Genomic DNA, 21,855 nt, shown 5'->3' on the forward strand with positions numbered 1-21,855 from the left:
CACTGCTGCAGGAAAGACAGCGGTGGCCACAGGACAAGAGGAACTTTGTCGCAGGAGACGTCGTCATTGTAGCGGACTTTAATGCCCCTCGAGGATCGTGGCTGTTGGGCAGGGTACTGCAGACCTTTCCTGACAGGCAGGGCCTTGTGCGCTCTGTTAAAGTCCGGACCAAGTACAACGTCCTGGAGCGACCGATCACCAAGATTTGTCTTCTATTGGAAGCTGACTAAAGACTGAACCCAACTTCTATTATTGGGGTTACCCAACCCTATTGGATACCTACATGACCTATGAACATTGCGGTATGAGAAACTGCTATGGACAATGCACTTATTTGGCTACAGTATTGAATGTTGTTTGAATTGTTATGTTTTTATACAGTAACAATTAGGGGCCGGAGTGTTGTAGCCAATTTGAATGTTTTTTTTTATTTTTTTTTATTGAAATGTATTAAGTACTGTAATTTGTGAGGTTGCTATGACTACCAAGGTGTAGGCGGGGTTCAGTCAGGAAATCACAGGTTACTTCAGGGTGACTGGGGGCACAGGTGTCGAGTGTTGGCAATCACCAGGGAAGCCACACAGTTTTTCAACCGTGAGGTGGTTTTTGTTTGAGCACAGTTATTTGCGTTATTTATTGTTTATTTTCAGCCACTTTAGTATTTTGAGTAACAGCTAATTACCTGGCCTTTGTTAGGCACCCTGCAAAGTAAAATAAACATTTTAAAACGTACTCAAGGACCTGTTTGCTTTTAACTCTACTACACCACGCGTATGGAAAGAGCTTCACTGCCACATCCTTCACTGGCAAGTTTTTTGGAGGTTCGATTGCCTTTACAGTGGTTGAGGACAGAAAGTAGAGCCGTTAATACTTTTGTCGTTCCTTTGGGGGGGGGGGATTTCTACTTGAAGTTTAGATTATACTGCAAGCAACGCCAATTCAGAAGAATCCCCTGCGTTGTTCTCTTTCTAGCAACTCTCCTCCACCAGTCTGATGTCATTCAACCAGGGGCGGCTCCACACGGAGAATGTGCACTGGTAAGTCTGAAAGACAAAGTCCAGAATAATATTAAACACTTCAACGTTGCATTCACATTTATGAAAATGAAAAGCGAAGCAGGTTTTAAGATATTATGATGAATTTAAGGTCTTAGGTCAAGGTATGCCACAGGTTTCATATCTCTTTGAGGGAGAAGTCATTACCTGAGCCTTCTCTGGGTCTGTGTGGACTGCACACTCTTCATGTTGGGCGCCCTTTCTGCAGGGGGTCTTTCCCATCTTGACAGTTATGATGTACTGTATCCCTTTTTAACTTAACACATACTCTAAATACTGACACTTGCTTCCAGTAAAAAAACTAAAAAACAAAAACAAACCAGCTCAGTAATGGTAGGCATGTTATCCCCATTTGAAGTTAAAGACGGTAAAATGACTTGGCTACAAATTACCCAATGAGAAGTCATTTTAATGTTTTTTTTTTTTTTTTTTTGACAGTTGTGTTAAGAGCACAGCTCATTTATTTGCATGACAGACGAACAGGTTCTTCAACACACGCATATGACAAATTGCACAACCTCGACAGGACAGGATGAGACAGGATTATGATGTTTGCTTACAAAAGTCCAAATGTGTCAATGTCCACTGCCATCTTCTTAGAGACGATCGATAAACACCGCGAGGTAATAAATACATAGACAGATAGATAAATGCAGAATTAAAACCATAGAATAGCGACTACTATTATCATACTCAGGAGAGAAAACTTTCATTGGGTGTTGGCTTACCAGGCCTACCAGTAATGTCTGATAACTCACAAAGGAACACTTTTTACTAGGTCTCAGCTATTTTCTGCTGATCTCCCGTCAGCTCCATGGTAATTTTCTGTCAGGCATATAACAATGATATGCATTCTAATTGAAGTTTAGGTTATACTGCAAGCAATGTCAGTTCAGAAGACATACCACAGACATTGCTCACTATATGTTATAGTTGCATTTTATGCAAATGATGACCACAGATGTTGTATGTACATAATATGTGTACAAATATACAATGGACATGCTATATACACGGATTATTATTATTTACTTTTTTACTGTTTTAACTATCTACCGCTCAAAATGTCGTTATGTTCTCACACAATGACAATAAAGGATTCTTGATTCTTGATCTTATTAAGTGCTTACAGAAAACAAAGTGTCAATCAATGCAGCTAAATTTAATTTGGATTAATTTTCCTTCCTCTACACAGGGTGAACATATCACGTACAGTAATCATGAAATTCCTCTTTCACTCATACCTCAATTTCTACAGTCCAGTTTAAATGCAGTGATTTGGGGAACTTGTAAAATGTGCACTATACTCTTTATAATTCCTGCAATGACTACAGTATGTATAGTAGAAAACATAAAAATACACCAGTTTAAAATATCTTTAAAATTAAACAGTGAATGTAAAAAAAATCATCTTTGATTTTGGCTTTTTAATCATATATAAGAGTCTCTTTCTTTTTCTTTTGATAAAACGTTATCTTAAAAAGTCTTGAAACCCAATCAAAAGTTGAACTCGTACCATGCTGCTCTGTAAGTCGTGTCCTCCAAGAAGCCCATGCTTTGAAAGAGTTTATAGGATACCATGTTGTCCTCCTCTATGTAGCAGTATAGAGGGTAACCCTCAGCATGGAGCTTCTTGACCATGGTGCTGATCAGCACTCTGGCGTAGCCTTTTTGTCTGTGCTCTGGGAGAGTGTACAATATGCCCATGGCACAGTAATCATACAGCAGGATCCAGGACAACGGCTCACCCTGGTCATTCATGATGCAGCAAGATGGGAAGTTGCTGATTAGGTTTTCAATTTTCTTGTGACCTTGCTCATTCCCTCCAAACTTCCAGGTTTTATTCACCAAGTCGACGTGTGAGAGGTTCAGAGATGAAATCCTTGATTCAAGCTCACTGTAAAAAGAAATGACAACCTTCACATAAGCACAGAAAAAATCTATTTTTTCTTTTTTACATTTTTTTAATTTTCTGACTGTACCTGTCAATCGATGGCATGATCAGATGGCTGGGATCAGGCAAATACAGAAGATGCACGTAAGTGTAGCCTCTGTTGTTGACTTTTCGGTAAGCAGACACTCCTTGTAGCACGAATAAATGGGCAGTGTCTAATCCTGGAGGTCAAAAAAAGATAAGCAAGGTCTGTTATTTGAGTTTGACGGAGGTTACAAATATCCTCACTTTGTGCACAACGTCCTCGTTCTCCTGCCACAACTCAATTAATCTCTCCTTCCAGTGTCCCACCCTTTCTTTTCCATTGGCCGTTGGCAGCACGTGTTTTGCAGTTGGTCGGTAATCAGTTCACACTACACGATTGTGCCCAGATTTGGCTCAAAAAATTCAAACATGTTTGAATGACTGCGACTGAGGCTGGGTCGGGTACTCGCACACTTGCAGATTTGCATCCTCACCCCCTCACACACTAACAGATTTTTGTGCCAACTACTCATGGCGACTGTCCCCAACTAGTGCAGGCTGGTGCAGACTTTGCCCAGGTGGGAATCGTGGGTAGAATCTGGCAAAATGTTTTCAGCCTCAGTGGTTTTGGATGTTTTTGTTTTTTGTTTATTAGCTGGTTGCAGTGTACTATATTAGTTTAATAATCCATCTTCATATTATGCATACTCAACATACTGGATTTGAAGCACTTGTTTTCTGCAGTGCTCTGAACTCACCTCCTATATAGAATTTAGTGCTCCAGTCAATTGCATCCTCTTCTTTCAGCACTTTCTCTAAAGCCCGCACATCCATGCTGTAATATGACACTTTTTTCATGAACATTGAGGCACTCTTATTCTGTGGAGTACACGCAAAGTTTAGCAATCACGAAGTACACACGAGTCTGGCAAATCTCGAGGGTCCAATTCTCCAGCCGGACGTGAACTCACCTTGGGGTCCGGTCGGCGAATGATGACTTTAAAATCAGGCCACGTGTCCACGACGACCTCCAGGGTACTTGGTTTGTTCTTGTTTAGTCCATGTATGAAGCCGTACATCTAAGAAAAAAGAAAAAATCGGAGCTGCTATGGTTTCAAAATGATAATATTAACACACTTTAAACATGTAGCAGTCGCCTACCTTTAAACTCCTCGGGAGGTGTTGCTGCAGAACTCTTTCGGCGATCTTAAGCTCGTCTTTGTTTAGGACCTTCATGTTTGACAAATGCAGTTTAAATGCTGTCTGTTTAGTTAACGTCTGTCCCAGTGAAATGGTTCAGCTTTTATAAATGATTGACAGTCGGTCCGTATCAAGACATAACAGACGACTTCCTGTCTGAATTTAAAAAAAATAAAAGCCTTTTACCTTCGCTAAATTGTCAGGTCATCTATTATAAGAACACATGACTGTGTCCGAAGTGTTACACAACTTAATAGGAGTTTTTTTTTCCACCCCCAACTTACACTACATTACATTGTGTGTTATTAAAATGCAGAAGTAATAGTGTTGGGCAATACTAAGTGAACCAAAAAAAAAAAAAGGTTAAGGTTTATGAAATTTTTTTTTGGAAGTATAATTCCAAATTACGGAAGAGTATTGCTGCCACACTGTAGAAAAAAAAAAGGCTCAATATTATGTAATTACATGAAAGTTTCTTGTTATAACATGATATTTTTCACGTTTTAACAAGATAAGTATCACGTTATTTCATGAAATTATCATGTTATTTCATGATAATGATATTTTCACGTTATAACGTGAAAATATATCTTGAAATAACATGATAATTTCATGTAATAACGTGATACTTATCATGTTAAAACGTGAAAAATATCATGTTATAACAAGAAACTTTCATGTAATTACATAATATTGAGCCTTTTTTTTCCTACAGTGTGGCAGCAATACGCTTCCGTACCAATTAGCCAACGTATTATAACAGTAAAGAAATCAAAAAGTCGTACTCATGCAAAAATAAATAAATAAATAAATAAATCCCACACACATTCATTAACATGCAACTTGAATTTTATTAAAAGGCTAATCAGCAATTTCATGCAAGATATCTTATTTGCTTGTTTTAGTTATTAGGCATTAAAAAGTTGCTGTTCTAAAAGTCAACACACCTCTATATTATTGCATTGCATATCAGGAAGTTTGAAACAAGTTTATTCCAGTGAAAACGCAATGAAGTGGTTGAGGACAGAAAGTAGAGCCGTTAATACTTTTGTCGTTCCTTTGGGGGGGAAATTTCTACTTGAAGTTTAGATTATACTGCAAGCAACGCCAATTCAGAAGAATCCCCTGCGTTGTTCTCTTTCTAGCATTTCTCCTCCGCCAGTCTGATGTCATTCAACCAGGGGCGGCTCCACACGGAGAATGTGCACTGGTAAGTCTGAAAGACAAAGTCCAGAATAATATTAAACACTTCCATGTTGCATTCACATTTATGAAAATGAAAAGCGAAGCAGGTTTTAAGATATTATGATGAATTTAAGGTCTTAGGTCAATGTATGCCACAGGTTTCATATCTCTTTGAGGGGGGAGTCATTACCTGAGCCTTCTCTGGGTCTGTGTGGACTGCACACTGTTCATTTGCGGCGCCCTTTCTGCAGGGGGTCTTTCCCATCTTGACGGTTATGATGTACTGTATCCCTTCAACCACCTGAAAGAAGAAGGTGACAGTCGGAGATACAGATTATGGTAAGCTTTAAAAATAAAGCAACCGGCCACTTTCAGATTAATTTAACACATACTCTAAATACTGACACTTGCTTCCAGTAAAAAAACTAAAAAACAAAAACAAACCAGCTCAGTAATGGTAGGCATGTTATCCCCATTTGAAGTTAAAGACAGTAAAATGACTTGGCTACAAATTACCCAATGAGAAGTCATTTTTTTTTTTTTTTTTGACAGTTGTGTTAAGAGCACACCTCATTTATTTGCATGACAGACCAACAGGTTCTTCAACACACGCATATAACAAATTGCACAACCTCGACAGGACAGGATGAGACAGGATTATGATGTTTGTTTACAAAAGTTCAAATGTGTCAATGTCCACTGCCATCTTCTCAGAGACGATCGATAAACACCGTGAGGTAATAAATAAATAGAAAGATAGATAAATGCAGAATTAAAACCATAGAATAGCGAATACTATTATCATACTCAGGAGAGAAAACTTTCATTGGGTGTTGGCTTACCAGGCCTACCAGTAATGTCTGATAACTCACAAAGGAACACTTTTTACTAGGTGGGCTTTCTATCCACAATAGTGCAGCATCTAGAGTAGTGCCGCGTTTCTCACCTGAGCCTGAACCTTCACCACCTCTGCCACCCGCCTCAGGTACAGGTCGTTGGTGCGTCTGTTGTGTTCGTTGACGGCGAAGTCCAGAGCATTTCGCACACCGGGGTCGTTGATATCAGCGTCGAAGAGGCCCCCGTGCAGCCCACTGTACCCAACGCCAAAAACGGCGGCGAGGACAGCCAACACAATCTTCCACATCGTGTCTCCCTCTTGGTGAGTGCAGCTACAAGAGTCAAAACAACAAAAACACACTTGGCGTCGCCTTCCTTTTATATAAGCCGAAAAAGGTGAGGGCTGGTCTTGCGCACTTGGAGTGGCATACCTTGCCAGCCAATCAACAATCAATCATTGCAACACCCCCCCATCTCATTTGGACTTACTCTCCCTTTCTCTTCTCTTTGCAGTGTTGAGGCTTTAATCGGATCTTCTTGTTTTCTATTCTTTTGTGAAAATAACATTACACTCCCAACAAATACGGGGCACTGAAGCGCACAGTGGCTCAATTTTGACGCACACAACTTTCTCGGCCTTTTAAGGAAAAACAAATATACTCAACCTCTGACCTCCAAAGAGCCACCATTTTAACGAGCTGGACCTTCTTGATTTTACTAGGTAGGCTTTCAATCCACAATACTGTAGCATCTAGAGTAGTGTCATTTTGAAGTCTAAATGTTTCTCACCTGAGACTGAACCTTCACCACTTCTGCCACTTGGCTCCAGTGGCGGACCGTGCATTTTCCACCAAGGCCTTCAACGCCCTCCAGCCTTTTTCAAAACACGCCTTAACACGACTATTATGACGCCACTGCTATAGAAGCCATCAATATCATACGGATGTGCAGGGCCGTCGCGAGAAGGCAAGCAAACCAAGCAATTGCTTGGGGCACCGAGCTGGCCTGGGGCCCCAAGACAACGACTGGTTAAGAATAAAATGCAACGACAAACTGTGTGAGCGCCCCTTTGATAGTTAATGCAGTAAAGTGCAATGACACTGTTATCGGGATCCCCCTCAAGGGGGCCCCTCTCAGTCGTCGCTGACAGCAGCCAGCCAGCCAGGTTCGTGATCTCTGCTGCCGGCAAAATATAAAACCTCGGGAGTCACAATGAAGCGGAATTATCCGTCAGGAAGCCAAAAGAGGAAGAAGAAAAAGGAAGAGGAGGATAAGAAATTACACTGGATAAAATAGCTCTACTTGTCTTGTACAAATGGTGTAATTTCGCAGCAGGTACTGTAGGCTAGCAAAAAAATGGTTATGTTAGCTACCTGCCTGACGGCCAATGCTGCTTATAACAAACTAGAACAGTCAGTGTAACTTTTTTTTTCGAACGGACGGAATATGGTTACATACTGTAATATGTTTATTAACGGGATAAGGAAGACGCAGATCTGTTCCATAATCACTGTTTATACAGTGAGAAGCTACTGGATTTGTACAGTAATTTAAGCATTGCTTTGCGTCTACTCTTGACTCTCCCTGTGTCAGTGGCCTCTGGTGAGAGGAGCTTTTCAGCTTTGAAGCTGATAAAAAATTACATGAGGTCCACCATGGGCCAAGAAAGGCTCACAGGACTGGCACTTACATCAATTGAGCGTGATGTTCGCCGGTCTTTGGACATGGAGGACATTGTGGTTGCCTTTGCTGAAGCCAAGGCTCGTAAACAGCAGTTTTAGATAGTTTGCACATGATGGCCTGAAAGGTTAATCTTATGTGTGTGTGTGTGTGTGTATACTATTTATGTTACAACCTGCACTCTTTATAGGTTGTTTGTGAACAAGATAGCAGTGTTTTATTCTCTCACTTTGTGAGAACTGACGAATGTTAATGTGAGTGTATGTATGTATGTATATATATATATATATATGTGTGTGTGTGTGTGTGTTTAAGTATGTTGGATTTAGTTATTGTGCACTTTTTTGTGGTGTTTTTTTGCAAATGTTCAAATGTTTTGCACAGAATATGCAACAGCAGTATTTTCACTATTTTATTTATATAAAGTGTGGGTGAACTTAAACTGTATGGCTATGCTGTGGTTCCTGTAGGCTTTGCGTGGGGGGGGGGGCCTCCATGACCATTTTGCTTGGGGCCCCTAAATTCATTGAAACGGCCCTGCGGATGTGCAATAAAACAGGACGTCCTATCGAAGACGGGTATCTCATACAGTGAGATGAATGCCATTACTAAAGCAAGAAACTCACTTGGAACAATTCTAAAAGCTGCTCACTAGCACCACATATGTCAAATCCAGCAGAAGCATCAATGTTGACCCAATAAAATGACAAAAATATACTTAAAAGATGTAAATACAATTAATTTTACTCACCAGAACTTGAGAAACAATTCAGAGTTCTCCTGTGAACCTGTTCGGCAAGGTTAGCTCTCATAGTTGCTGCCGTGGATGTACTTTGAAGCACTTGTTTTCTGCAGTGCTCTGAATTCACGTCCTATATAGAAGTTCTTCTTTCAGCATTTTCTCTAAAGCCCTGTTACACCCACTACAGGTAAGAATAGCATAAAGAATGACAATCAACAAAAAATAAAATGTATTAATTTTATTCCCAAATATTCTTCAACAAATCATAGGTCCTCTATTAACTTCCTCACAGCCAGCTTCCCATTTGTCACAGTGCAAGGGTTTAGTACACAAAGGCCACACTGGTGCACACTACAGTCAATAATAAGTCTTACTCACTCTGAATGAACACTTGATTTGCACACGTGAACACATTTCACTGCAAACAATAAACCACGTGACCCTTTAAGCATGCACTGAATGAGTGACTGGGACCTGACCCGAGTGAAATTACTCATGCGGGGAAGTGAGCAAATAAAACAAACAAATTAAAGGAATATAAATCTAGTCTGCCCAAAGGACAATATCCCATATCCACTACCGGCTCACTTGCCAGGGTGATTAACAAATATTAATCTGGCATATCGGGCGATTAAGTCCTACCGACTACCAGCTGCTTTTCAGGCCAGCAGGGACACAGGTCGATATTCCTGTGCTTGTTTTCCCTGTCTGCCAGCGTGAAATGAGGTGTGCACCTGCCTCACTTCACCCGTCACGTCTCACCCCCTCAAAATGCATTGCGACGATGTACAACTGGAAAAAGAACTCAAACCAAAAACAAAACATCTTTCAATGAGTAGCTCTTCAACATACATACTTCATTAAACTAATGCATCTCAGTGTTGGTTTTACAGTCTGTGGCAGGCGAAAAGGATTAGTGTGTTTGCCCGCAGTACTTCTATACTACCACTGGGGACTCTTCTGATTCTATGTCCCCTTCTTACTCTTCCTCCTCCACCCCCACAGCCTCTGGGCAAAACTCAAATCCCATCATTGGCTCCTCACTATAGGAGTCAAGGGCCAGCGCTTCTGGGGGGTTAAAATCTGTTTCCCCATTATCTTCTGTATCCACCTGCTTGCCTACTGAATCCTGGCCTTCAGCCATCCTCAAGCCACCCTCAGGCAGACCTCTCAACTCAGTCCGATGCAGTTGCTGTACCGGTAGGCCCCAAACATCCTGGATCTTATTCCGGCCTTTCACCCCATGGTTCCAGACATACACAAGGTCCCCCTCACTTAAGGATGGATCACCAGCTTTTGGTCTCTATGCTGTCTCCTGGCAGCTAACCGCTGCTCTTGGCCCTCCTCAGTCTCCTGTACTGCTGGGAATAGCCTGGGTGCATTTAGAAAACACATCTGTTAAGATCAGTACATTGTCTTTTCCACTTGAGGCAGGCTCTAAAACAGTGAAGTCTATCGCCAGGATTTCAGCCCAATCATCCATGGTGTAATATGACACCTTATTCATGAACACTGAGGCACTCTTAGGGGGCATCCACACGGAGACGCTTTTTGGTTTAAACGCAGATGTTTTGCATCGTTTTGGCCGATCGTCCAAACGAATCCTGTAAACGCATTGCCTTAAAACGAACTTTTCTGAAACCTGGTCCCAGGGTGAAAAAATTCGCAAACGCAGCCCTTGAGTGTTCGTGTGGATGGCGAAAACGCATACTTGCATTTCGACGATGTCATCGCCACACCCCTCGAGCTCTTCTACTGCCGATTTGTAAACAGCGCTCAAGCTTTATGCACATGCTCCGCCTCTTCCTCTCCGTTTTTGGTGAATTTCTGAAACTGAAACAGCGCCAGTCTTTTGACGTATGTCTCTACCAGCCTTGCACATCTAGAGACTGCAAATTTTGCCCATTCTTCTTTGCAAAACGCCTCAGTCAGCTCAGTCAGATTAGATGGAGAGCGTTTGTGAACGGCTGTTTTCAGATTTTGCTACAGATTCGCGATTGGACTTAGGTCTGGACTTTGACTGGGCCATTCCAACACATGAATATGTTTTGTTTTAAACCATTCCATTGTTGCCCTGGCTTTATGTTTAGGGTCGTTGTCCTCCTGAAAGGTGAACCTCAGCCCCACTCTCAAGTCTTTTGCGGACTCCAACAGGTTTTCTTCCAAGATTGCTCTGTATTTGGCTCCATCCATCTTCCCATCAACTCTGACTATCTTCCCTGTCCCTGCCGAAGAGAAGCATCCCCAGAACATGATGCTGCCACCACCATGTTTGACAGGGGGGATGGTGTGTTCAGAGTGATGTGCAGTGTTAGTTTTCCGGCTCACAACGTTTTGCATTTAGGCCAAAAAGTTTAATTTTGGGCTCATCTGACCAGAGCACCTTCTTCCAGATGTTTGCTGTGTCCCCCGCATAGCTTCTGGCAAACATCAAACGGCACTTCTTGTGGTTTTCTTTTAACAATGGCTTTCTTCTTGCCACTCTTCCGTAAGGGCCAGATTTGTGCAGTGCACGACCAATAGTTGTCCTGTGGACAGATTCCCCCACCTGAGCTGTGGACCTCTGCAGTTCGTCCAGAGTCACCATGGGCCTCTTGGCTGCATCTCTGATCAATGCTCTCCTTGTTCAGCCTGTAAGTTTAGGTGGACAGCTGTGTCTTGGTAGGTTTGCAGTTGTGCCATACTCTTTCCATTTCCAGATGATGGATTGAACAGTGCTCCGTGAGATGTTCAAAGCTTGGGAAACCTTTTTTATAGCCAAACCCTGCTTTAAAGTTCTCCACAACTTTATCCCTGACCTGTCTGGTGTGTTCCTTGGACTTCATGATGCTGTTTGCTCCCCAATATTCTCTTAGGCCGGGCATACACTGTAAGATATTTTAAATCCTTTGATTCAGCTCCATCTCAAACTGCACGACTAGATCGCTGAGTTCAAAAGTTCACAGCCTACGAATCATGTTCTCACACTATACGGCCTGATGCTCTGATGCGACTTGACTGCTCACACTGTACGTCCATATACCACACGTCGGACTTTTGTATCCGGAACTGCAACGGCAAAAAGAAGTAGAAGAAGAAGAGGAACCCGGAAGTGGGAGACGCACATCAAAGTTGTTTTGACGAAACTTCAGCGATTGCACATGCTCTGTGCGAGAATTTGAGGCAAATCGGCTCGTGGCACTGCTTCTACTGTGCGATACCTTCACGAGGAGCGACCAGTATTTCAAACAAGTTTGATTTTCTTGCGAGCACACGATTTGTGATCGGGAGGTCGTTGTGAGGTGTTAATCTCTCCTCGTTACCCCACGTACACTGCACGAAGCACGACACGCGATTGAGCCGAAATTCGGGCCGATTCAAAAAATAGTCGCACGAGTGGCAAATCGTCTCAAAATGAACCGACAATCGCACAGTGTGTGCCCGCCTTTAACAAATCTCTGAGGCCGTCACAGAACAGCTGTGTTTGTACTGAGATTAGATTACACACAGGTGGACTCTATTTAGTCATTAGGTCAACATTCAATCATTCAGCAATCATAAGGTGACTTCTGAAGGCAATTGGTTGCACTCAGAGAAAAGGGGGCTGAATACTTTTGCACACCGCACTTCTCAGTTTTTTATTTGTAAAAAAAAAAAAATACATGTATAATGTTCTTTGTACTTCACAATTGTGTGCCACTCTGTGTCAGTCTTTCTCATAAAATATGTTCATGTTTGTGGTCGTAATGTGACAAAATATGGAAAAGTTTAAGGGGTATGAATACTTTTGCAAGCCACTGTACCAGTTGCCCACCTTATAACTCCTCGGGAAGTGTTTCTGCAGCACTCCTTCAGCGATCTTAAGCTCGTCTTTGTTTAGGATCTTCATTTTTGGCAAATGCAGTTTAAATGCCGTCTGTTGATTTAATGTCTGTCCCAGTGAAATGGCTCAGCTTTTATAAATTATTGACAGTCGGTCCGTATCTGTACGTCTCATAAACGAATCTAGAAATAACAGGACGACTTCCTGTCTGAATTTTAAAAATAAAAGCCTTTTTACCTTCGCAAAATTATCAGATTTTAAAACATTTAATAAAGTATAGTTTAACCGACGTAGAAGCATTGAAGATTAATTATTACACTGAAACATGAACGTGTCCAAAGTGTTACACAACTTGATAGGAAGTTTTTTTTTCTCCCCAACTTCCAGACAGTTCTCAATTACATTGTGTTTTTAAAATGCAGAAGTAATAGTGTTCAAAATAATAGTGTCATACAAACGCAAAAAAACCGCACACACTTTCATTAAATGTCAACATGCAACTTGAATTTTATTAAAATTGTGTTTTTAAAAGGCTAATCAGCAATTTCATGCAAGAAAACTTGTCATTTGCTTGTTTTAGTGATTAGGCATTAAAAAGTTGCTGTTCTAAAACACACCTCTATATTATTGCAGTGCATATCAGGAAGTTTGAAACAAGTTTGTTTGAGCTAGAATACAATGAAGTGACTCAGGACAGAAAATAGAGCTGTTAATACTTTTGTCGTTCCTTTAAGGGGGGGGAAATTTCTACTTGAAGTTTAGATTATACTGCAAACAATGCCAATTCAGAAGAATCCCCCGCGTTGTTCTCTTTCTAGCAACTCTCCTCCACCAGCCTGATGTCATTCATCCAGGGGCGGCTCCACACTGAGAAGGTGCACTGGTAAGTCTGAAAGATAAAGTCCAGAATAATATTAAACACTTCCATGTTGCATTCACATTTATGAAAATGAAAAGCGAAGCAGGTTTTAAGATATTATGATGAATTTAAGGTTTTAGGTCAAGGTATGCCACAGGTTTCATATCTCTTTGAGGGGGGAGTCATTACCTGAGCCTTCTCTGGGTCCGTGTGGACTGCACACTCTTCATGTTGGGCGCCCTTTCTGCAGGGGGTCTTTCCCATCTTGACAGTTATGATGTACTTGATCCCTGCAACCACCTGGAAGTAGAAGAAGGTGACAGTCGGAGATACAGATTATGGTAAGCTTTAAAAATAAAGCAACCGGCCACTTTCAGATTAACTTAACACATACTCTAAATACTGACACTTGCTTCCAGTAAAAAAAAAACAAAAAAACAAAAACAAACCAGCTCAGTAATGGTAGGCATGTTATTCCCACTTGAAGTTAAAGACAGTAAAATGATTTGGCTACAAATTACCCAATGAGAAGTCAGTTTAAACTTTTTTCTTTTTTTTTTTTTTATAGTTGTGTTAAGAGCACAGCTATTTATTTGCATGACAGACCAACAGGTTCTTCAACACACGCACATAACAAATCGCATAACCTCGACAGGACAGGATGAGACAGGATTAATTACGTTTGTTTACAAAAGTTCAAATGTCTATCAGTGTCAATGTCCACTGCCATCTGCTCAGAGACGATCGATAAACACCGTGAGGTAATAAATAAATAGAAAGATAGACAGATAAATAAATGCAGAATAAAAACCATATAATAGCGACTACTATTATCATACTCAGGAGAGAAAACTTTCATTGGGTGTTGGCTTACCAGGCCTACCAGTAATGTCTGATAACTCACAAAGGGCCACCATTTTAACGAGTTGGAGCATTCATGAGTTTACTAGGTGGGCTTTCTATCCACAATACAGTAGTGTAGTCATTTCTAAACGTTTCTCACCTGAGACTGAACCTTCACCACCTCTGCCACTTGCCTCAGGTACATGTCGTTGCTGCGTCTGTTGTGTTCGTTGACGGCGAAGTCCAGAGCATTTCGCACACCTGGGTCGTTGATATCAGCGTCGCTGAGGCCGCCGGGCATCCCGCTGTACCCAACGGCGAAAACGGCGGCGAGGACAGCCAACACAATCTTCCACATCGTGTCTCTCTTTCTTTTGGCTGTAGCAGCTGCAAGAGTCGGAGTCAAAACAACAAACACACAATTGGCGTCGCCTTCCTGTTATATAAGCTAGTGGTGGGACGAGCGACACTGGTGCATCAGCACTGTGCCGAGAGCTCAAGAGGGAAACCTCGTATCGGTGCGTGTATTGCTTTAAGAAAGAATCACGTGACCGATACAGGAACTGTATCGTTTGGATGTGCCGCGCCAAAGTGTGTTTATCAGGAAACAAACTGTATCAACATGTCGTGGGTTTGTCGGATGGAGTTTTGCTTGATCATGGATCGTTCTAGGAAGTTTTCCCCGGTGTGGAATAATTTTGATCTCGTGACGCCAAACAAGGTAAATCTTTTTCTCCTTTATATACTATTTTTTACGGTGGCGCATTGCACTCACTTTATCAGTTTATCAAGTGAATGACCTGTGATACATATGATAGTCAGTTAAAGAGCCTTAGAGTTGCTTTATTCATGTTATCATGTAATTCTGAGATCCTGATCTCGTAATCATGAGAGGGTGTCTATTTTTTTAACAAGTGAATGCAATGTTCTGGTAAGAGGTTTGAATTGTTTTCAGATAAATTAACTTTTTATGTTATTGTAGGTGAAGTGTCGGCTCTGCTCTACAGAGCTATCTTATATCAATAAGAGCACTTCATCAATGCTGAGGCATTATAGAGCTCGGCATGGCAATGAAGAATTGGCAGATACTCGTGAGAGTACCCCAGGTATGTTGAAAGTCTCTCTAAAAATTGTGCTAAAAAAAACATGCATGCAAACAGACAGGCTCCAGGCCTGGTATCGAACCTCCAACCCTCTTGCTGTGAGGCGACAGTGCTAACCACTACACCACCACGTCGTCTTATGTCTATTTGATATTGTTTGTAAAAATTACAGTCCTTTTATTAAGCTTTTGACAAAATAGTTCCTTTTGGCTTGCAGTTCCTAACAAGCAAGCAGTGGATGAGGCAGTGGTCAATATGATCATCAAAGACTGTCAGCCACTCAGCTTTGTTGAAAATGAGGGATTCAGGGAGCTCCTGAAGCTTATTCTACCCTCGTATGCTCTACCAAGCAGGAAGGTATGTTTAAGAATTTTTATTATATGTTTGTACTAACTATATAACTATATTTTATTGGTGTAACAGTATTTGTATGGTTATTTTCAGACCATCAAGGACTTGGTGAGCCAGAGATATGAGGAGGAAAAGGAGAAAACCAAAAAGGACCTCCAGAGTGCCGTTGCTGTTACTTTAACAGCTGATATGTGGACGTCTATGAATATGGAGGCATATCTAGCTGTTACTGGCCAGTGGCCACTATGTGGACAAAGAAAGCCATGAACTCCATTCATCAGTCTTGGCAGTGCAGCATTTTCCTCAGAAACACACTGCAGAAAACATTGCCACGGTTAAAAGGAGCCTCATGGAGGAGTGGGGCATAGCAGGAAAGGTCAGGTGTCTTGTCACTGATGCAGCAGCAAACATGACTGCATGTGCTCGAATGCTGCAAATACGGCATACCATTTGTATAGCCCATTCCCTGAATTTAATTGTGAGAAAATCATGTGATCAAATCCCAACAATAACTGAAATACGCAACAAAACACGACACATTGTGACATACTTTCGATCGAGCGTGACTGCTAAAGAGAAGCTCACTCAAATACAGCAACAGCTGGGAACACCGGGCCATAAATTAATAAACGAGGTGCCAACACGATGGAACAGTACCTACCAAATGTTTGAAAGAATGACTGAGCAGAAGGAGGCAGTCTGGGTGTCACCGGCCTCATTAAAACCTGACATCACTCCACTGACTCCAGAAGAATGTCAGATCATTGAAGAGATGCTCAGGGTTCTTGCTCCTTTTGACCAAGCTACAAGAGAACTGTCTGAGGAAAAAAGGGTCTCTGGGTCAAAGGTCATTCCCATGATGAGAATGCTCCACATTGAGCTTCAACGTCAGGCCACAACAGTGACAAAAACAGCTGCTCAGCAACTGGCTGAAAACCTGAGGAAGCGGCTAACTGACGCTATTTGCGGCATGGAATCTCTCAGTGTGATGACTCTGGCAACTCTGTTAGATCCCAGATTTAAAAAGAATGGATTTGTTAGTCAGCAAAAGGCAAGTGAAGCGGTGAAGAGACTGCAGTCAGAATGTGCAGAAGAAATGAGGAGCCAAGAGCCTGACCCAAGAGAAGAAGAGCCTAGCTCTTCACATGGGTCAGAACCCAGTTCAGGTATGAAAATACATTTCTGTGGCACTTATATGATATGATATATCATGTGATAATAAAGTAATGAATAACTATTTTTTTAGGGCACAATCTCTGGAAAACTTTAGATATGGAGGTTGCAGAGACCCAGAAGACGAGGAACGCAACAGCTGACTCCATTATTGAAGTCCAACGCTACCTGGCAGAAACAAACACACCCAGAAACCAAGATCCTTTGCAATATTGGAAATGGAACCAGAAAATATACCCACATCTTCATCAACTTGCACTTAAAACTCTCTGCTCACCATCATCGTCTGTACCATGCGAAAGAGTATTTTCCAAGGCTGGGGAGCTGGTGTGTAAGAGGAGAAATCGCCTTGGAGCAAAGACACTCCAAAAACTTTTGTTTCTCAATAAAAATACATGAACTAATCACTTTTTTGTCTTTTATTTCATATGATTTAACAGTTAAGTTGACAAATGTGCACATAAGTTAAAAAAGTGTAACTCTGAATTTTTACTCTAATTTGCTATATTTTACATACCAACTCAGTTTTAGCATTTACACGAACAAGGAATTTCTTTACCTGCAATGATTTTATAACTACTGCAGGGGTCACTATTGGGTGACCAACACAGTATCAATACAGTGCCGACACAGTTTGTTTAGTGTGTCAATACACTCCTTGAGGTATCATCGTCCCATCACTAATATAAGCTGCAACGTCACGGCTGCCCTGCGCACTCGGAGTGGCATACCTCGGCAGCCAATCAACAATCAGTGCAACACAACCTCATCTCGTTGGGACATAAGTCTGCCTTTCTCTTATCTTCGCAACGGTGAGGCTTTAAGTACATGTTCTTGTTTTTTTTTTTCTTTTGTGAAAATTAACGGGACACTCCAAACAAACACGGGGTGTTAATGCGCGCGGTGGCTCACTTTTGACGCACGCAGCTTTTACGCGTTTTGAGGAAAAATAAATATATTCAACCTCTGACCTAGTGCGCGTCAACCTTTGGAGCAGGCACGATGCAAAGACTGGAGGCTTTGAAGTAAGAATGAAAACTTCTATTGAAGAACTGCATTCATACATTAATGAGATGTCATTTTAATTGAGGTGATATTTTTTATTTTTTTTGTCCACGCTTTGCAGGGAAACTTTCTTTGGCTTGGATGTCGTCCAACAGCAGTTTCTTATCGGTACTGCGGTGGCAGTGGGCGGAATACTGGCATACTTGGTGCACAACAGGAGAAAAGTGAAAAGCATTCCTCTCGGTGAAGGCTGGTGGGGAGCAGGGAGAAAGCCACTGTCAGAGGATGATAAAATCTATCCCTTTAAAGTGCAAACGTCAGATAAAGAGATTCAGGTAGGCTCAAACATTGGATGACTTTTAACAGGATTAAAATATTTGTGTGAAGTAATCAGCCGTGCTCCTATTGAACAGGACCTCCATGAGCGCATTGACAGAACCCGCTACACTGATCCCTTAGAAGATAGCTGCTTCCACTATGGCTTCAATTCCACTTATCTCAAGAAAGTGGTTTCCTACTGGAGACATGAGTTTGACTGGAAGAAGCAGGTGGCAATGCTTAATGAGTATCCACACTTTAAAACCAAAATAGAAGGTATACACAGCATCACAATTTTCAATCTCTAGTGTTTTGTGATCATTCGAATGTTTGGCCTTGTGTTTTCTCACACCACTGCCTGTGCTGTAATACAGGACTGGATGTACACTTCATCCACGTGCGCCCACCTCGCCGCGAGAACCAGAAGGTCCTGCCTCTCATGCTCGTCCACGGCTGGCCGGGCTCCTTCTATGAGTTCTACAAGATTCTGCCGCTTCTCACGCAGAACCACGACGGTGTCGCGTTTGAGGTCATATGCCCATCCATCCCCGGCTACGGTTTCTCCGAAGCCCCTCATAAGCAAGGTAGATCATTCAAAACAAAGCCAAAGTGCGTTCCAGCCTGAGCAGCGGGTGTTTACAAAATGTGCTCCACTTTCAGGGTTCAACAGCCTCGCGGCTGCCAGGATTTTCCTGACACTGATGGAGCGTTTGGGGTTCTCAAAGTTCTATCTGCAGGGAGGAGACTGGGGCTCGCTCATCACCACCAACATGGCACAGATGAAGCCTCAGTAAGCATTAAACAAAGCACTTACAGAAAATACAAGTTATCAAGTTATGGTGAGGAATTTCCACCTCCCTCTTGTTAAACATTGTGACATTCTGACCGCAGAACAGTGCTTGCGGTGTGTGTGTGCACAGATTAACCAAAACCCATGACAATGCAAATTCCTGATAAACTGAGCTGATATAGAACAGAATAGACTTCATTGCCATTTGCACAGGTACATGAAAGTACAGGTACGTTGGAATACTTGTGTGAAGTTCCCTGAGTAAAAATATAAAAATAAACAGTAGTTTATTGCATATAAGGTTATGGCCAGTGGTGTTTCACGTCCTGTGTCCTTCCACCTGAGCAGAGAGTGAGCTGGATGGTGTTGGTTGCTGAGGATGCTCTGCTTTTCTCTTGCAGCAATGTGTGTTAAGTGTATCCATGGAGGGGAGGTCAGAGCCGATGATCCTCTCTTGCGGTCTTGACGACTCGTTGAAGGGCTTTTCTCTCAGCCTTGGTTGTGTTTCCAAACCACACTGTGATGCCGCCAGTGAGAATGTTCTCAATGTGCCCTCTGTAGGCCTGGGCGAGAGGCTGACGTCTCAGTTCTGGCCTTCTTTGGCAGTCCGATGAAGTAAAGCCACCTGCTAGCCCTGGTTTTCGTGGCCCAGCTCAGGTCTGCTGACATGCCCGTGTTTGATGAGACCCAGGATGCCTGTGTCATCTGCATATTTAATGGTGACATTGTTATTGTGAGTGGAGACACAGTCATAGGTGTACAGGGCGTAGAGTTTAGGGCTGAGGCAGCAGCCCTGGAGAGGTTGAAACTTTTGTTTCCCCATCTGCACCACCTGTTGTCTGTCTATTAGTGAATCCAAAATCCAATTACAGGTGGGTGTTGGTACTGCAAGATCTGTCAGCTTCACAATCAGCTTGATTGGACGCCGGATGGTGTTAAAGGCTGAGCTGTATTTCAGGAAGAGCATACGGACAGCGTGGAGTAAAGCGCCAGGGACACTGCGTCATCCACTGATCTGTTGGTGCGGCAGGCAAACTGTAGGGGGGTCCACTGTGTCTGGACCCACTGAGTTTATTGACTGATTAATCAGTTTTTTGAGGCACTTCATCAAGACTGATGTGAGTGCCACCGGCCCGAAATCATTCAGTGCGGATGGATGCATTTGCATGTTTTGGCACTGATACTATGACAGAAGATTTGAAGGATCATGGAACTGTCTCCTGTATAAGAAAGGAGGTGGAAATGTGTATGACCCGGCCCTGCCAGCTGTTCAGTACAGGCCTTCAGGACTCTAGGTGACACTCCATCAGGTCCTTCAGCCTTTGGGGGGGCTATAAATCCACATTTAACAGAGAATAACACGTTTTACAACCTGTAATCTTGATAATATTGACACTTTTTTTCCTGTTTCACAACTTATCTTTTCTAGCTGTGTGAAAGGTCTCCACCTAAACATGATCCTATCAAAGAGAGGTTTCAAAATGCTGTTGTCCCTCATGATTGGTCCATATCTGCCCTTCCTGGTGGGCTTCGGTCGGGAAGATGTTCGCCGCTTGTTCCCCTTCTTTGAGAAGAATGTATGGGCGATACTGAGGGAAACAGGCTACCTTCACATTCAGGGCACTAAACCGGACACTGCAGGTGGGAACACACACAGCAAGTAAACAATCTCACTAACGCTGATCAAACAGTGGCTATAGATTACAATCACTGGGGCAATGTTTCTTCAACCTGATTGAAATCATTGATCAGGAACTCTAAGTGTTTAAACAGAAGAATCCATGTGTCTACATGCCACAAAAGAAACAGAATCTAACTTTTTATAACACATCCAAAGAGGTTTTGCAAATTAAATGAGCCCCTCCCCCAACTTTATTACCAACTTGTTTTTCTACCACACTTCTGTCCCTCCTGGAAACTCATCGTGCTTAACCTAAATGGGGATAACTTATGAAGCTGATTTGCAGATGCTGATATGTAAGGTTTACACCACCTTGAACATTCCTTCCCATCGGGCGAGTCTGAGGTCGTTAAATGAGGCGTTTATTTATACCAATTGGGCGTTTATTCTGATTATTAAGGGTAAAACCAGTGTCCATGTAATTGTAGAGTATTGACAAGTCAAAGTCAAATTGACTGTTCATCACAACTAAAGCAAATCAACCTCGAACAAGCCAACTTCCAACTTCCCGACTCTTAATTTGTGTTTGCAGGTTGTGGAGTGAATGACTCTCCTGTGGGCTTGGCAGCCTACATTCTGGAAAAGTTCTCCACCTGGACTGATACAAACAACCGAGAACTGGAGGATGGCGGGCTGGAAGTGTACAAGCATTATACTTGTCACATCAATTACATGAAAGGTTTTTCTGATTGTAATTAATAAAAATATGGCTTTTTGTACAGAAAATTCAGCCTGGATGACCTCTTGACAAATGTCATGATCTACTGGACCACAGGCTCCATAGTGTCCTCCATGCGCTTCTACAAAGAGAACTTGAAGAGTGATCCTGACAGTAGAGTGGATGGAAAGTATGTGCCAACTGTTTATACTATCTAATTATTTTGCAAATCTGAAATCTTTAATTTGATCCTCTCATGTGAGGATAGTTAATAAAAATACATCTTTTGTTTCAGGACTAATGTTTTTGTGCCTACTGGACTGGCTGCCTTCCCTGGAGAGCTGATGCATTGCCCTAAATCATGGGCGCAAACTAAGTATCAAGACATCTACACCTACACGTTCATGCCCCGAGGTGGCCACTTTGCTGCCTTTGAAGAGCCCGAGCTGTTAGCCGACGACATTTTCCATTTTGTCAAAAAAGTGGAGAAGAAGTTCTGAGCTGTTTGATGCACTTTCAGACCAATGCACTTATGGCACATTTATTTTTTTTTTTTTATTGATTATTCCAAATGGGATAAATGCCAATCCTTGTAGCTCGATCTTCTCCACATCACAACACGTCATGTTGCTTGATTATTGCAGAGTTTTAGTAA

At 42.1% G+C, this 21,855-nt stretch overlaps 5 protein-coding genes across 6 annotated transcripts; 2 read left to right on the forward strand and 3 right to left on the reverse strand.

The window, feature by feature from the left end:
• Positions 1-1,611: 1,611 nt before the first annotated feature.
• On the reverse strand, positions 1,612-12,485 carry LOC311509688 (glycine N-acyltransferase-like protein 3; the record flags this gene model as incomplete). 2 transcript variants are annotated; one of them, XM_084575113.1, is made up of 5 exons in its annotated part: positions 1,612-2,952; positions 3,038-3,170; positions 3,732-3,852; positions 3,945-4,052; positions 12,411-12,485. In XM_084575113.1, 5 exons carry the CDS (start codon positions 12,483-12,485, stop codon positions 2,553-2,555), a joined length of 837 nt encoding a protein of 278 aa, XP_084431239.1. In that variant the 3' UTR covers positions 1,612-2,552. The 2 variants fall into 2 exon arrangements, with proteins under 2 accessions (XP_084431239.1, XP_084431238.1); XM_084575112.1 differs by lacking the exon at positions 12,411-12,485 and adding an exon at positions 4,135-4,253.
• On the reverse strand, positions 5,005-6,550 carry LOC311509672 (cystatin-like). The gene is made up of 3 exons (XM_084575094.1): positions 6,305-6,550; positions 5,549-5,659; positions 5,005-5,389 (listed from the first exon to the last, which is right to left on the reverse strand). The coding sequence occupies exons 1-3, from the start codon at positions 6,500-6,502 to the stop codon at positions 5,315-5,317; spliced, it is 384 nt and encodes a 127-aa protein (XP_084431220.1). The 5' UTR covers positions 6,503-6,550; the 3' UTR covers positions 5,005-5,314.
• A 411-nt stretch (positions 12,486-12,896) lies between the features above and the next one.
• LOC311509690 (cystatin-like) lies at positions 12,897-14,621 on the reverse strand. Its single transcript, XM_084575115.1, has 3 exons — positions 14,282-14,621; positions 13,468-13,578; positions 12,897-13,308 (listed from the first exon to the last, which is right to left on the reverse strand). Exons 1-3 carry the CDS (start codon positions 14,477-14,479, stop codon positions 13,234-13,236), a joined length of 384 nt encoding a protein of 127 aa, XP_084431241.1. The 5' UTR covers positions 14,480-14,621; the 3' UTR covers positions 12,897-13,233.
• Positions 14,622-14,726: 105 nt separating this feature from the next.
• On the forward strand, positions 14,727-17,416 carry LOC311509691 (zinc finger BED domain-containing protein 4-like). The gene is made up of 4 exons (XM_084575116.1): positions 14,727-14,842; positions 15,104-15,227; positions 15,442-15,581; positions 15,669-17,416. Exons 1-4 carry the CDS (start codon positions 14,744-14,746, stop codon positions 15,840-15,842), a joined length of 537 nt encoding a protein of 178 aa, XP_084431242.1. The 5' UTR covers positions 14,727-14,743; the 3' UTR covers positions 15,843-17,416.
• A 49-nt stretch (positions 17,417-17,465) lies between these two features.
• Positions 17,466-21,748, forward strand: LOC311509682 (epoxide hydrolase 1-like). Its single transcript, XM_084575105.1, has 9 exons — positions 17,466-17,773; positions 17,875-18,088; positions 18,167-18,347; positions 18,446-18,655; positions 18,732-18,861; positions 20,291-20,502; positions 21,075-21,183; positions 21,265-21,390; positions 21,496-21,748. The coding sequence occupies exons 1-9, from the start codon at positions 17,751-17,753 to the stop codon at positions 21,698-21,700; spliced, it is 1,410 nt and encodes a 469-aa protein (XP_084431231.1). The 5' UTR covers positions 17,466-17,750; the 3' UTR covers positions 21,701-21,748.
• The last annotated feature ends 107 nt before the right edge of the window (positions 21,749-21,855 follow it).

The sequence above is a fragment of the Chelon labrosus genome (genome assembly GCF_963514085.1).
Source record: "Chelon labrosus genome assembly, contig: SCAFFOLD_13_1, whole genome shotgun sequence".
In the NCBI taxonomy this organism is placed as follows: domain Eukaryota; kingdom Metazoa; phylum Chordata; class Actinopteri; order Mugiliformes; family Mugilidae; genus Chelon; species Chelon labrosus.